The sequence below is a fragment of the Pecten maximus genome, chromosome 1 (assembly GCF_902652985.1).
Source record: "Pecten maximus chromosome 1, xPecMax1.1, whole genome shotgun sequence".
In the NCBI taxonomy this organism is placed as follows: domain Eukaryota; kingdom Metazoa; phylum Mollusca; class Bivalvia; order Pectinida; family Pectinidae; genus Pecten; species Pecten maximus.
In genome coordinates this window covers 35,593,547-35,610,305 of record NC_047015.1, presented here as the reverse complement: position 1 = coordinate 35,610,305, position 16,759 = coordinate 35,593,547, and the positions used below count along the sequence as shown (strand labels likewise).

At 35.2% G+C, this 16,759-nt stretch overlaps 1 protein-coding gene across 3 annotated transcripts in view; it reads left to right on the top strand.

The window, feature by feature from the left end:
- Positions 1-16,759, top strand: part of LOC117331911 (ankyrin repeat and fibronectin type-III domain-containing protein 1-like) — a 196,723-nt gene that overhangs the window by 108,288 nt on the left and 71,676 nt on the right. For 2 of the 3 annotated variants that reach the window (XM_033890897.1, XM_033890888.1), the window contains exons 4-5: positions 5,873-6,039; positions 9,379-9,510. In XM_033890897.1, the coding sequence (XP_033746788.1) occupies positions 5,873-6,039; positions 9,379-9,510 (299 nt within the window). Of the gene's footprint in view, positions 1-5,872; positions 6,040-9,378; positions 9,511-11,302; positions 12,464-16,759 lie in introns of those variants that run through there. The other variant, XM_033890906.1, reaches the window with a different exon arrangement.

The window sequence follows — 16,759 nt, the reverse complement described above, 5'->3', positions numbered from 1 at the left end:
TCGTGTAGTGGCTTGGCTTCATCAGAAAGCTTTTCTATAACCATGACAACTTTCGTGTACATGCGACACCAATATCCAGACTTTCTTGGAAGCTTACCATTGTTATCATACTCCAATCAGTATTAGTCGTGACTGACTGTAGTCCATGTTTCGATTCAACTTCTCATGCACTGGAAATTCACATGGCATTTCACCAAAATGGGATTTTCTTTTATCATTTCTTTGAATGTGTGCGATTGACTTTTTACAAAAACATAGGTAAAACCTTTTCACCTAATTGGTAGTCTTTGGTTGGTGATTGAATGCTGCTGTTCTCGTTTCTGCTGGATTTGGTACCAACAGTATTGAGAAGCTTCGTGTTGTTGGCGCCAGTCTGTGACGTGTTGGACCATTTTGTGTGTTATAGTTCTCTCAGAAGAGAATATCCTTGGAATTGTTACAATATAAACTGGTTTGCCTACTTGATGTTACAAAACTGTCAAATGTCACAACACTATGGAATTTACTGATGTAAAAAGGAAATTATATTTTCAGTATTATTTATATTTCTACCATTTCCATTAGTTCTACCATTTCCATCAGTTCTCTACCATTTCCATCAGTTCTACCATTTCCATCATTTCTACCATTTCCATTATTTCTACCATTTCCATCAGTTCCACCATTTCCATCAGTTCTCTACCATTTCCATCAGTTCTCTATCATTTCCATCAGTTCTACCATTTCCATTAGTTCTACCATTTCAATCAGTTCTACCATTTCCATCATTTCTACCATTTCCATCAGTTCTACCATTTCCATCAGTTCTACCATTTTCATCAGTTCTACCATTTCCATCATTTCTACCATTTCCATCAGTTCTACCATTTCCATCAGTTCCACCATTTCTATCAGTTCTACCATTTCCATCAGTTCTCTACCATTTCCACCAGTTATCTATCATTTCCATTAGTTCTGCCATTTTCATCTCAGTTTCCCCCTGTAATATTCAGTTCTCCTATGACAAATTTAAATTTCTTGTCATATATTCGTTTTCTTTACTTTGACAAATTTCATTTATCCCTTAGTTCTGTTCTTTTCTGACTCCATAAAGTTTGATTAAAATGTGAGTCTACTTGAAATTCAGTGTTGACACAAAACCACTTTTTCTGTGTCTAAATTTCATTGTCTCAGGCAAAAACTGGAGCATGATTAACATTGAACAGCCTACTGAGAATAGAGGTGACCGGCGTTCAGCTCTAAATATGATTAGTAGAGTCCTGCCGTAATATTGGCAGGCAAGATGGTGAAGCTGGTACACAGGTGTCTATCGAACGAAATGGCTGAGACAGCTCTCCCTAATACTGACGTCAGAAAGTGTTGAGTGATATGGAACTTCTTCCGTGATCAGCATTTTTTCTGTGTGTAATTTCATGTTTGAGATGATATTGAAATTGATACTATGAGCACATATCTGTTAAGTATCCCTGTTCTGGTCCGGATCCGTACCTCATTCCGACGAAAAAAGCGGTAAGAGACATGAAATGAATTTGAAAACATTAATTGAATTTCACATAAATCAATTGGTTAAGGATGTATGGTACACTCATCAGGTTAAATATGGTTTGTTTTAGAGTTTTTTCTCTTGAAATATTTGGGACTTGAATCATCATTCTTTGTTACAAACATTTAATCTTATTAAAAAATGTCTGGTTATGAGTAATTGAACACAATAAATTTGGTTTGTTTGAAAGTTATCTCCCTTGAAATATTTCCACTAGAGTAAACTTTATTTATCTTACAACAATTGCAAAACAAGTTAATTCAACTTAAATTAATCATGCTTGCTGGCCTGGACCAAAGCACGCTAGAGGTCTTACTGTGGGAGGAAACTGAGTACCCGGAGAAATCCCACGTGGTCAGGCAGGTGACCCCATACATTTTCACGTCCAATCGGGGAATCGAACCCCGGCCACCTAGGTGAAAGGCAAGTGTGTTACCACTATGCCACCAGACCACCATGATTCAAATTGATAAATTGAAAATATTTCAAATAGTATAACCTTTCTAGTTTGTCAGAAATTTAGAAAAAATTTGTTTCCAATTCTGTTATTTATTGGTTTGCATTTGTAAAATAATTTTAATGGTTCAATAAGTGGATTATAATCCCAGTGTGCTTTGAGACTTGGCCAAATATATCATGATTACATGTCACTAGTTGTAGTTTAACGGCAACACAGAGCGGAATCTTTATTACTGATAGTTACACCAGTATCATCACTGGTGCATTAAATCTTTAAACACTGTAGGCTTACCTGATTCTAATTCCAAATAGCAGAAGCCACGCAGAATCTTAAACAATATTTCTAAAATGTTTTGTAGTGTAGTCTGCCTTTCTGGCGTTGGTAATGACATCATGCAGTAACATTACATTTCTTGGTTTGATCTGTTGAGATGACATTTTCACGAAATGTTGGGGTCAGATGGAGTTGTTGATATCATTGACAATAAATATCCAGCTGTCATGTAAATGGAGATATGCTGAGAGTTTATCTTTGTGATAAACTAATTGATGATTCTGATAGACCAAGCAGATGCTCTTTTTTGTCACAAATAATTTAGAATTTTACAATAGATACATGTAAACAAAATTCAAACTTTGCTAGAGAATAAATGTTTGTGTAGTAGGCAGATAAATGAATGTTTAGCAGATCAAAAGTCTTTTGATAGATGAAGGAGTCCTCCGTCAATGAAGGAAACATCTGACAGATGAAAGAGACTTCTGATAGACAATCATCTGATAGATGAAGGGGTTGACTGACAGAATTGTCATTATTATGACGGGAGTTAATGGATAAATAATGAAGCAGTTGTCTGATAGATACAGAAGTCATCTGAGAGATGAAGGAAATATATGATCAATGAAAAAGTCATCTGAAAGTTAAAGTGATCATATGATAGATGAAATAATCATCTGACAGAAGAAAGAATCATCTAAATGATGAAATAATCATCTGACAGAAGAAAGAATCATCTAAATGACAAGAGACATTGTCTGTTAAATGAAGGAGTCATTAAAATGTTGTTAATTGTTACCAATTATTTACATTCCTTGGCTATGACATATTTTTGTGACAATGTATTAAATTATATATTTTTGTCCTGCCAAAATTAAAGATTATAAAACAATATCAACATTTTACATCAGCATCTACTACAAAAACTGGTCCATTCCTCGAGCTCTGTTTGTTCCAAAATTGTAGAATGTAAAATACCAAACCATCTAAATGGCTGTAAATCTTGGCATACCCCTTGATAAAAGGGGGCAGCCGTTTATAATAACGGAAACTTTTAACATATATTTTAGAATGAAAACATAAATATTTAGCAACAGTGAACGAGACCTGAACTAAAGATGAACTAACCCCTCTTTTTAGAATTCATCATGCACTTCAGGAAAAACCTTTAAAAAGGAAATCTGTGTCCACTGGCAGATTGCAGGCAAAATGACCAGAAGGGAAGGACGGCAATTCAAACTTTTATCAGACAACAAAATATTAAAAGACACTCTTATCAGAGTGAATGAAAGTAACAAAACTAATATACTAAACATGAGTACCAAAGAATAGTTTAAAACTTAACATATAAAAGGAGAAATGCAGGGGTTGTTGGAGGGATGTCCTTTTTAAGATAATTGTGTAAATTGTTACCAATTATTTAAATTCCTTGGCATTGACATATTTTTGTGACAATATATTAAATTGTGTATATATATATATAAGTGTTGGTCTCAGAAATCTCTGTTAACATCGTTTCTGTTTTTTCCTAACGACAATATGATGTCATTAGTTAAGATTTCTTTATGATTTCCCAAACTAAACAATCTCTCAAATCTCCTGTGCTGTAACCTCGCTATAAATTTGGACGGCAACTAATTATGTCTCAAGAGGAATTGTCTTCTGTTAGTAAATGTCAGAAGGTAATAGACATGGTAAAGTGTACGTAATCAAATATTGCCCACCTACGTAATTTTATGACAAGGTGAGCTTCCCCCACAGCAGTTATTTCTTACTCCGCTAATACCTGGTATTACTCACCAAATAAAACTAATACACTTTGGATAAAATCTTCCTGTTTTCTTTCCAAATCAATTTTCCAAAGCATACACTAGATCTTGATAGAACATTGATACCCATCTGCAGACAATATATTAGATTTTATTGCAGTTATTGCAATAACCCTCGGGTTATTAACCTAGGGTTGATCAACAGTCAATAACTGTATTTTTATTTCAGGATATATTTCAATTGATTTGAACACAAAGACATATTAGTGACAATAAACCAGTAAGAAGCCTACTCATTTTTGTGTCGCCTAGCAACACTATGTAGTGACGGCGACGGTGGCATGCATTGTCAACATTTCACTTTAAAGTTTTGGTGTTTAGATTTGTTGTTGTAGAAGTATAAGTCCTACTCTAGCCAAACTTTATGTATTTAATAAGATGACATCTCAGTGGACATCTCAACACAGCCTTCGTTTACGGAATATCATCAGTTAGATCACATAGTGGACATCTCAACACAGCCTTCGTTTACGGAATATCATCAGTTAGATCACATAGTGGACATCTCAACACAGCCTTCATTTACGGAATATCATCGAGTTAGATCACATAGTGGACATCTCAACACAGCCTTCATTTACGGAATATCATCCAAAATTTATGGTCCAGTGACTCTGGGAAATTAGGAATGCTGGGAACCTGTACTTTTTCAAAAGTATCAATGTAACCAAACTAGATAGGGGCTTTGTGGTATGGACATCTCAACACATCTGACAGATCACATGACTATCAACATTTTTGCTGTAGTTTTTGGTTGAAAACCGAAAATTCTGCATTTGACTTACAGATTAGTTTATTGTTAGATAAGAAAAAAATCCATAAAATACCGCATTAATTTTTTTTCTTTTCATTTTTCAGAATGAGTGATGTTTTGGATTAAAACTGTCATTTATGTGAAATTTGAGAATTAGTATTTTGTGGTATTTGACATTTGATTTGCGATGTATCAGCACATGTCAATAATGTATACAGGGTGTTTCCATACTATCAAATGGAGGTTTGTTTTGGTTATTATTGAAAAGATACTGAAATTATAGTGAATTTTGGAGTTTGCTAGTTGAAAACTTTACGGACAAAGCCGGACAGGTGAAACATATAAATATTTGTACTTCTAATCTTATTGATGTTCACTAGAAATTCCACTAAATGATATTTCAGGCAATATTAACCATTTTCTTCTGTGAGTCAGAAGATGTTTTTTTTACAGAATAAGTAAGGTAACTTATATAGCTTGGCATGGCTTAAATTAATTAGGTTTGCATTTGCTGCTGTTAATTTAAATAGAGTTTCTTTAAATGAATAATGAGTTTATAATAAAAATCATATGTAGCATTATTTATGTCAAATGAAATGATTAAGAAACAGTTCGAATAATCTTTATTCATGTTAAATTAGGGTTGTCAGTGTCTAAACTGTCTAACCAGTTTATTGTCAAATGGCTGTATATCAGTTACAAAAGTCAATAACTATTAATTAACCCCTAAGCACAATCACCCCCATGGTTGGCCCTTCTGGCTTGACAACCCTCCATCAAATATGTTTTCAGAGTTGTAGTAAGATATGGCTGAGTCAGCAACATCAATAGTTCTGATGATTGAGTTTTAGTTTCTGCTTAAATAACTGGCACCTCAAGTTATCAGATAAAGAGCATAAGCCAGTATAAGTTCAGTTTAAGTCATGACAGCTCAAGTAAATTAGCTTAAAGTACCAATACTGGTATTCCTGTGCTAAGTTACAATTGACTGTGTCATTTTTATTGTTGTACAGAAAAGCAGCCGGTCGAGAGCTACAAAGATCCAAGACTCTGCCTATCATCAGAAGCCCAGTAACAACTTCTACAGAAAGTAATGAGTCCGCTGCCACAGGGCAATTTCTGACTCAAGAAGCCAATGACAAGAATGTCTGGCTCCGGACCCCAAGTCCTGACAGCTCTGGTGAGTTTCATTGTCAAAACAATGAAGATGTGTTAGTTCAAGGTCACAGCAATATAAATGTGTTAGGCCAAGGTCATGTACATTGTAACTGTAGATGTGTTTAGTCCAACATCATAACAAAGTAAATATGTAAGGTCAAGGTCAGAACAATGTAGATGTGTAAGGTCAAGATCAGAACAATGTAGATGTGTAAGGTCAAGGTCACAACTTCATCACAATCATAAGTGAGCTCAATAACAGCTGGCTTGTTGTGTAAGGTCAAGTTTCCAACAGTTCTGTTGAGTCGATCGGCTCAATAACAGCTGGCTTGTTGAGGAAGGCAAAGTTTCCATCAGTTCTGTTGAATTCATTCAATAACAGCTAGCTTGTTGTGTAAAGGAAAGTTTCCAAAAGTTCTGTTGAGTCAGCTCAGTGTTTTGATAACTCAATATCCACAGCTTGTAGATCAAACTTGAGAATGAAGACACTATTGATACAAATTATAATCCATCAACACTCGTCTGACATCTCTTGTATAATCACTAAACACAAACCCACCAAACTATAGCTTCCCAATCCAATTACAGTAATATATTGGCAAATAATTAGCTTTAAGAAATCATCAAAGTGCAGAATTCAAATAATTCTTCATCACATTGAATACCTTATGTAATGTGACCTGCCACATTTTGTGGTTAATATCCTACTGTTTACCGGAATGAAAAAAAAAATATTGTGTTTCCTATTTCCAGGACACCTTATTGATTTCGCTGTCAAAATGATTTGTTGAAACTAATTCTTTTGTGCTACGTTGGTGCTTACAAACAAACCATGCACCATGATAACAAGTGCCATGTTGTCATGGTAACCCTAACATTAGCCTTCCAAATTCACCAGAAACGAAGAATAATGATAATAATTTTATGCCACAGTGGCAACAAGTTAGCTGATTAAAACAAAGGGCAATATCGTAGGTTAGGGAATTTATCAACGCCGTAAGATATGAAGCTCTGACTGTTTATTGGTAGCCAACACCATTGACCATGACCAATGTGAGGCTAAGAAAAGTCTTAAATTGATTTTCTGCCTGTTACACTAATTGGTAGTAATAAGTAATAAACTTGGTGCTATAAGGTAGTTCATGCTCAGAAGTGTTATTGGTGTCTTCTCACAACTCAAATCTGTATTAAAGGCAGAAGGGAATGTTTACATATTCAAAAAAATCTCAAAACCTTAACTTTTTTGGGAAATTGCTATCTGCTCCTTTTAAGGTTAAATGACTGAATATATTTAATCCTGCTTCAGGCAACATGCATTAAATGTTCTTTTGAATTTTTAAATCTTTGCTCTTTGCTCACATAACACAAATCCAGGAACTGATGGCTGAGTACACTGACTTTAAGGTATTCAGTTTTTAAAATGCCAACAGGATTTAGTTTCATTTCTTTTTTATACCCTTGTCTTAATAAAGGTGTGGTATATAATAATCAGTTTGTCTGTGCATCTGTGTCCATCTGCCTGTCCGTCCGTCCGTCCAGCCGTCCAAATGTCCAAACATTGTATGCAAGATATCTCATTAACCCCTGGACAGATTTTGTTCATATTCACACAATATAACATCTCACTATTAATCTCTACGCCTGATTAGATATTGGTGGTCTTCATTTAAGGTCAAAGGTCACACTTATAAACCACCTCATATATAGTTTTATAAGTTCTTTAAATAGCTGGTGGCTGCATGCCTCCGAATAATGATTATGTTGGAGGACTGGTGTACCCACTTTAATGTTGTATTTATTTATGGGCTATTGGCATTAAGCATCATTATTGGTGCTATTAAAAGTTCTATTGACTTGCATGTGAAGGCTTAATTATGCCACATTTCAAGAACACATTGTCCTTTACGAAATTCAACATGAAAATATGTGGGAACAAAACAGGGCCATTTTTCTTGAAGATTTGTGACAATGTGTCATATTTTGGTGTCTTGTTTCCTATTTTTGGTACAATCTTACACTAGACATTCACAAGAACATGCGATAACCCCACCAAGGGCCACCTAAAGAGATGAATATTGTCACTTCAATTAGCTAAGGCATCCATTGCTCCAACACGTGTAGTTACTCCGGGGAATAGAAAACACTTACTTTATTTCCAAATGCAGGCAACCATTCTAGTCTTCTCCGCCATCTGGGGGTTGTTATGGTGGAACGACCAATAGAAAATCTAACAGGAGGTTTACCTCTGATGGAGACTTTATAGAACTGCTATCATTTATCATTGTCAACTTCTTATGTTGGATCAGTGCAAAAACGTAAACAATTATATATATAGAGTGAAGTCATGTATTAGAACGGATGCCATATTGAGAATTTCTATAAAAGATTTACAAATAAGAATTGAGAATTATGTTATTGATCATTTCTGTGAGCATTTCAATCAAAACATTTCCTGGTATGTATAGGTATAATTTCCTGTTGTAGATTAGATCTGTTTATTTCCTGTTGTAGATTAGGTCTACTTTCTGTTAAAAATTAGATCTGTTCATTTCCTGTTGTAGATTAGGTCTACTTCCTGTTAAAAATTAGATCTGTTTATTTCCTGTTGTAAATTAGGTCTATACTTCTTGTTTAAAGTTAGGCCTGTTCATTTCCTGTTGTAGATTAGGTCTGTTGATTTCTTGTTGTAGATTAGGTCTACTTCCTGTTGTAGAACAGGCCTGTTGATTTCTTGTTGTAGATTAGGTCTACTTCCTGTTGTAGATTAGGTCTACTTCCTGTTGTAGAACAGGTCTGTTGATTTCTTGTTGTAGATTAGGTCTACTTCCTGTTGTAGATTAGGTCTACTTCCTGTTGTAGAACAGGTCTGTTGATTTCTTGTTGTAGATTAGGTCTACTTCCTGTTGTAGAACAGGTCTGTTGATTTCTTGTTGTAGATTAGGTCTACTTCCTGTTGTAGAACAGGTCTGTTGATTTCTTGTTGTAGATTAGGTCTACTTCCTGTTGTAGATTAGGTCTACTTCCTGTTGTAGAACAGGTCTGTTGATTTCTTGTTGTAGATTAGGTCTACTTCCTGTTGTAGATTAGGTCTACTTCCTGTTGTAGAACAGGTCTGTTGATTTCTTGTTGTAGATTAGGTCTACTTCCTGTTGTAGATTAGGTCTACTTCCTGTTGTAGAACAGGTCTGTTGATTTCCAGTGACCATTTGAACAATATTTAGAGTTCCTAGTTCTGTAGTTACTATATAACTTACTAATGAAGACCACTTACTGTTGTTGCATTCTGTTAATCATAAACTACTGTAGACAATGATTGTTACACCATTTCTGATTATTGAATAATAATGGCTGTTCTTTGTAGAATACTCTGGGTCATGTGACAGTGGGAGTGGCAGAAACCTGGCCCGCAGTAAGTCTCAGAAATCCAGACCCAGAAGCCTCAGTCGTGAACGACGTCGCATCTTCCACAAAAATCCTGCAAACAAAGCTGAAGGTAAGTTGTCTAATTAACTTTACTAAGGTTTTGATTTTGTAGGACGTATTAAAGAAATTCTTACTGGATATCTGAAATAAGTCCATATGCAACTCTTCTTCAAGTCAAGGTGATCAACTGGGTTTCATTGGAGGATAAATATGATATTCGAAATATATCTTGGCATTTTTGATGATGAAACATGAAGCAATAAGTATACTGACATTTATATGTACCCCAAACCCTTATTGGGAGAGTACTTCCTTCACCATTTGAATGATTGTTGTCATCGTAGTAACTCTTTTGATTAAATTGCATACACAAGGTCATGATCGAATGTAGGGTTCAAAGGTCAAAGTCACTATTATAATTCATATTCGTATTTGTCCATAGGAGCTGACCGAGGCGTTCATATCTTCTAGACATTTTCTATTTCTATCTGTCTTGTACATGGACCAAAACAATTAAGCTGTTATATATGGTTCTTTTGGGTAGTGTTGGAAAAGGGACGCTAACTTGATTACATACAGTAAACAGTAAATTCTGCATGTTACGTTTTTCTAATTGAGATGCATTGTATATATATATACATTTTTTGTATATCATTGATAAGCTTGTCAGTGGAAAATCGACCCATTCCAACTCTCCCACTCTTGAAAACAATGGTCGTGTGTGTCATAGAATGGTCTTTCAATGAAAATACCTGTTATAAAACCATTTCACCTGTAAGTTATGTTTTATTAATGAGAAACCATTCAATGCTATTATGTGAAAGTCTGCAGCCATCCTGTACTAGTGAATGCTAACTATTTCTACAGCCTCTCAAATAGGACTTGTGAAAAATCTTGTAAGCTTATTATCAACACCACATTTGAGGAAAAAACCATTTGATTTTGATATTTTTTTTAGATGTGAATTTTTGTTTTATAAAACTTATTACTAAGTGCTAAATAGTCACTTTTAAAAGCAAATGCCAGTATAGTAAAAGATGTTACTATAAAAAAAAAGATAAATCAAGCCAACAATGCTTGGCAGTGATGTTTTCATAAATTATTGAAAATTGTAGCCAGAAGTTCATCTATTGGGGTTTTAAAGTTTGGATATTTCATCGAAAATCATTTAATTGTTAATGTATGTTTTTTTATTATAAGCTGTCATAGATATAAGGGAGCACACTTAAGTCAACAATCTGCTGAAGTTCGTCAGTTGTTTTTTTTTATAATGTAAATGTGTTTAATCAAAAGATGATTGATTTTGTGATCGGCACATGCCTAGGTTTCACTGATCCTTTTACATATTGCTGTGCTATCATAAGTACAAATCACCTGAGTTTACCATACCTGTGCTAATTGGATTTATATTTTCACCTGTTTTGTTGACCAGCTGTCATACAGGGTGCACCTGTCACTTGGACACAGGTATGTGACCCAAGGGCTAAAACTCAGGTCATGCAGTTAGAATAGGTCAAAAACCTTAAACTTTCAGGTGAAAAAAGAACCGTATAGTGTCATCTGAATGGACATATACTCAGATGACAGGTAGTTATACTCCTAAATGGTTCATCACCTGACCGTGCCATTGTTTTGTGTTGATAATATTAGAAAGTGTTGTGGTGAACACTTGTCCTAATAGTCAGTGATCATATCAGTGTCCTCTAAAACTGTGAAAGGAATCTGGATTTCTATTTACCTCTGTGTGTATACACAATACCAGATATATGTACTTATGGCTTTTGTGATAGCCCTGCGTTACCTGTAAATATCAGAAGCGTTATACAGGTAAAAGGAATCGAGGTGTGTACTCTATGTATATATACCTATACACAAAATGATCACTTACCTTTTCCTGTGAGGAGTCTAATTTTTACCTGAGCAGGCAGTACTCGTATAGACTTGTGGTGTCAGAGGAGAGAAGTTATGGTAGCTTTCGTTTTGACTTCAGGGATATGTTAGGAACATTTCCCAGGATCACCAGTACACAATAATGGAATTTTATATCGAATTGAAATTTTTACCTGTTCTTTCACTGAATAACTGGACAGAGGATCTTGACTCTTTTAACACGTAAGGCAGATTTGCTCATTTATTATTGACAATTGTTTTTTTTGTTGACTTCCCACATGTTTGATTGTGTGTATATGACTATAAACAAGCAATATCAACACGCCAGTTGATGTGTAGGTCAGCGGGAGATATTTTTGTGAGTCGGATATGTCATCGATACATCATCATGTGATCGGCAATAGGTACTTGCCTATTACAAATGACATTACCTGTTAAAGGTAGGCACATTCCAGGCCCCCTCATATGATATATGACGACCAGTTTACCTGACGAAGCAGGAATCATATAATGGCTCTGAAACAAATGTGGTATTTTTTTGGCATTTTGACATATTCAATGTGATGTTTGAAGCCACATATCATATCACAAATCTGAGACATTTACAGAAATGCTCAAAGAGGAAACATTTGGAATATTAAACAGTCCTTTCCTCATGGTAAGGCCGGAGTGAACGAGTTTTGGTATATATGTGTGGATTTTGACATCATGAGTTGTCGATGATGTTCAAATATATAGTTAAGTCTGATCCATCTGTCGCTATTAGGAAAAAAAATCAATGTTCAAATTCAGATGAAAATGATACTTAAAATTTACTGTTGAAGCTGAGAAATAGTGTATCTCTGTTTGAATATTGAGATATTGAAAGGAATTTTAGAAAAAAAACTTGTCCACTATGAAAATGGAAATTCAAAAATTCGCAAAAAGTGTTCTTGGACAGAAGAAAACAAAAATGCAAGATTTACAACGAGCTGGATCCTGGAAGGCAAAGAAAAATGGAGAACATTTTATGTTGACTCGCTGTCGAAGTGAGGGATTAAAAGGATTTTCTTCAGAGGATGAAGAAACTGACAAGGATGATCAACCTACATCCTCATTTCAAATTCTACCCAATCTTCCGCCGATGAGACCACGTAAGTACGATGTATTTATGAGGCAGTAATTGGGATCAAGTTAATAGAGGGTTGAAGGGTGCATAGTTAGAAAACGTATTTGGAAAATATTTTTGGGCACATCTTGACAGAGGTATGGATTACCCACTGTCCATTCATCTGTCCGTCAACAATTGGACAAGTTTCTTAAAAGGTATACAGTTTGTTGTGATTCTTGCATGAGTGTTCTTGCGGGGGCTAACAAGGATGCTATGAATCCAATTTGTGACACTCTAATTCTGTCAAATAGGGGTCATTGGAAGTAATTAGTTAGACATTTTAAGGTTTTGCTCCACACTTTCTCAGCCCGCACCTCCCTTCAGGGCACAAAGTGTCATATCCTAATGGTGCAGAAACTGTTGTGGGAGATTTTGCTGTGGTAAAGGGAAGGCTTGATGGATGATCTATCAGAAGTGTTTTTGGCTAGACTTACTCTTTGTAATGAAGTTTCAGCACTGGTATGTACTTTTCTAGATGCAGACATTAAAAATGTATGTCTCTTCTACTGATAGAAACTGTATGATAGCCCTATACTGGCACGCCTACAATCTCATTATAGTCTCTGAAGGGGCTTTCAGTAAAGGACGATATGATATTTGGTAAAACCAGATCCATCAAGATTATATATACGTACATGTTACACTTATAAAATACAACGAGGACGTTAATAGTATGAGGAGGTGTTACCACTTAAGGAACAGTTTTATCTGTATGGACTTAAGTCTCACAATGTCATGAAATCTAGTGACAAAATTTAATTTATAATTTAAAGATGGCTTCTAATATCTTAATGAAATATTTTCAAATTACTTACCAAGATTGAATTTTATTGAAGTAATATTTCTTACAACACATATAATTAATTGATATTTGCTGGAAGGAAATGTTCACAAAGTTTTTACCAGTCCAATAAAAGTGTTGATTTATTTAGAAGAAATACATTAGCTTGTATATGTATTGCTTCAGAATATATGACAGGTAAGCTTAACAGATGATTAACAAGTTTACTCTAGTAAATCTAAAAACTGAATGTTACTTTAAGTTAAAAGGATTTTTGTATGACATTTAAAATTTTTTTTTTTTGTGATATTAAACATGGAGTACCGAACATGTTTTTTCGGAGAATAAAGATGATAAAAAATCAGAAAATCAACACTTTAAACTTTTGATGATAACAATGCTTTAAGAAAAATTTCAAATTAAACGTCCTAGATTCATGGTAGGTTGTGTATTCAACAAGTTCTTGCAGGTACATACATCAGAAAAGATGAAAAGCTATAAACCATTTATTTGGTTGTTGAGAACTTTGGGATGTACACAAGGAGTTGGCGAACCTTGACGATTTATTTCGACTGCACATTTTGATTACTTTTTAAAAGGGCATCAGAATATATATAAATATACATACATATAGGGTTGGAAAGACATCTAAAGGTTGTGTATTGTAATGTCTCCCGCTGTTTTAGGGTTCTTCAAGTTGTAGTCACAAAAAACTTAAATTGAAAGTTTGTAGTCCATTTATCATGTTGTGGTAAGCAGAGGTCACAAAGATGGAGCTTTGAACCCACCAAACAGGAGAAGAGGTGTAAACTCATATATTAGGTTTGAAGTCTGATCACACAAGTGTTATACGTTGATGAATTTATAATGTTAAGAATGTGTTTCCCCTGTAATGTTGTGCACTGTGAAGGTCAAAGGCCAAGTTCACATTCTGTGGTATAAAGTTCTTGCGAGTTGACTTCATTTGTGAAATAATGTACACCTGGGTAATCGTATAAGAAATTAGAAATTCACTGTTTGCCATAACATCCATTGAATATTGGTTCATTTTATAATAAAATTACTATTAAAAACAAATTTTCCACATGAACAAGAAATATTTTTTTAACAACAGGTTAAAATGTTTGATTTTTCTGGCAATATTTTCAATGCATAGGATCTATTCCCTCACAAAAACAACATTTGATTTAATTGATATAACTATGTAGTGTGTAATTTAAAAAAAAACATAGGAGATTTTAATTATTTTTAACCTTGAATATTATGCAAGAAATGTAATTTTGCATTTTGAAAATCGGTACATAATTATTATCGGTAACAATAATCAATATCTCTTTAGTTAAGATTATGATGATGAAAACAAAACAATGCAGGTTATTTCTTAAAATTTATTCACTTTGAGAGTTGTTTCCCAGAAAACTGGACATATATTTTTCACGTAAAATGACCTATGACTATAATGTTACTGGTTTTATGACTGATAGTAAAAGATGAGAAAAATTACTCAACAGAATATAGTAGGTAATGAATATATCATGGTTTCAGTGCTGATGACAGACAGTCTGAATTATCATATTAGGCTTTCCTTGGGACAGACCAATTTAGTTTGAGTAAAGTCTGGGTGCATTATCAATAGATCTGATCTGACCTTGACCTGCTAAGTAGCCACTATATAACGTAATGTATGTGTTTATCAGATTCGAGAACTTTGTGTGTCAAAAATTTGAAGTACAGTGAATTAAACTCAATGTAACAGATCTACATGTTTAAATAACCATGTTTATCTGTTTCGAAAACTTACTTGTACACTTCTAAAATTTCTTAATTCTTTGTGTATTCATGTTTGGATAACAGAGCAGGTCGTTTTGAAATAGCATTTAGATCATAATTAATCTCTGTAAATGTAGTTAGTAAAAGTTTTTACGACTTTTCAAAACCATCCAAAGAAAGCTTACAGGTGTAACAAATGTAGGTAAGGAATGGTGTACTTTAGATTTTACCACCTTGATAACAACACTTATATCTGTAAAGTCAACTCACTTAAACCCATTAAATCATGCTACAAGTACACCACTCAACACAGGATTTTATGTTAGGTATAAAATGTTGTTGGTGTGGTACTTGTCTAGTGTGTAGGTACCTTTGATGTGGTACTTGTCTAGTGTGTAGGTACCTTTGGTGTGGTACTTGTCTAGTGTTTAGGTACCTTTGGTGTGGTACTTGTCTAGTGTGTAGGTACCTTTGGTGTGGTACTTGTGTAGTGTGTGGGTACCTTTGGTGTGGTACTTGTGAAGTGTGGGTACCTTTGATGTGGTACTTGTGTAGTGTGGGTACCTTTGGTGTGGTACTTGTGTAGTGTGGGTACCTTTGATGTGGTACTTGTGTAGTGTGTGGGTACCTTTGGTGTGGTACTTGTCTAGTGTGTGGGTACCTTTGGTGTGGTACTTGTGTAGTGTGTAGGTACCTTTGGTGTGGTACTTGTGTAGTGTGTAGGTACCTTTGATGTGGTACTTGTCTAGTATGTAGGTACCTTTGGTGTGGTACTTGTCTAGTGTGTGGGTACCTTTGGTGTGGTACTTGTCTAGTGTGTAGGTACCTTTGGTGTAGTACTTGTCTAGTGTGTAGGTACCTTTGGTGTGGCACTTGTCTAGTGTGTAGGTACCTTTGATGTGGTACTTGTGTAGTGTGTAGGTAACTTTGGTGTGGTACTTGTCTAGTGTGTAGGTACCTTTGGTGTGGTACTTGTCTAGTGTGTAGGTACCTTTGGTGTAGTACTTGTCTAGTGTGTAGGTACCTTTGGTGTGGTACTTGTCTGGTATGTAGGTACCTTTGGTGTGGTACTTGTCTAGTGTGTAGGTACCTTTGGTGTGGTACTTGTCTAGTGTGTAGGTACCTTTGATGTGGTACTTGTGTAGTGTGTAGGTACCTTTGGTGTGGTACTTGTCTAGTGTGTAGGTACCTTTGGTGTGGTACTTGTCTAGTATGTAGGTACCTTTGATGTGGTACTTGTCTAGTGTGTAGGTACCTTTGGTGTGGTACTTGTGTAGTGTGTAGGTACCTTTGGTGTGGTACTTGTCTAGTATGTAGGTACCTTTGGTGTGGTACTTGTCTAGTGTGTTGGTACCTTTGGTGTGGTACTTGTCTAGTGTGTTGGTACCTTTGGTGTGGTACTTGTCTAGTGTGTTGGTACCTTTGGTGTGGTACTTGTCTAGTATGTAGGTACCTTTGGTGGGGTACTTGTCTAGTGTGTGGGTACCTTTGGTGTGGTACTTGTGTAGTGTGTAGGTACCTTTGGTGTGGTACTTGTCTAGTGTGTTGGTACCTTTGGTGTGGTACTTGTCTAGTGTGTGGGTACCTTTGGTGTGGTACTTGTGTAGTATGTAGGTACCTTTGGTGTGGTACTTGTGTAGTGTGTAGGTACCTTTGGTGTGGTACTTGTCTAGTGTGTATGTACCTTTGGTGTGGTACTTGTCTAGTATGTAGGTACCTTTGGTGGGG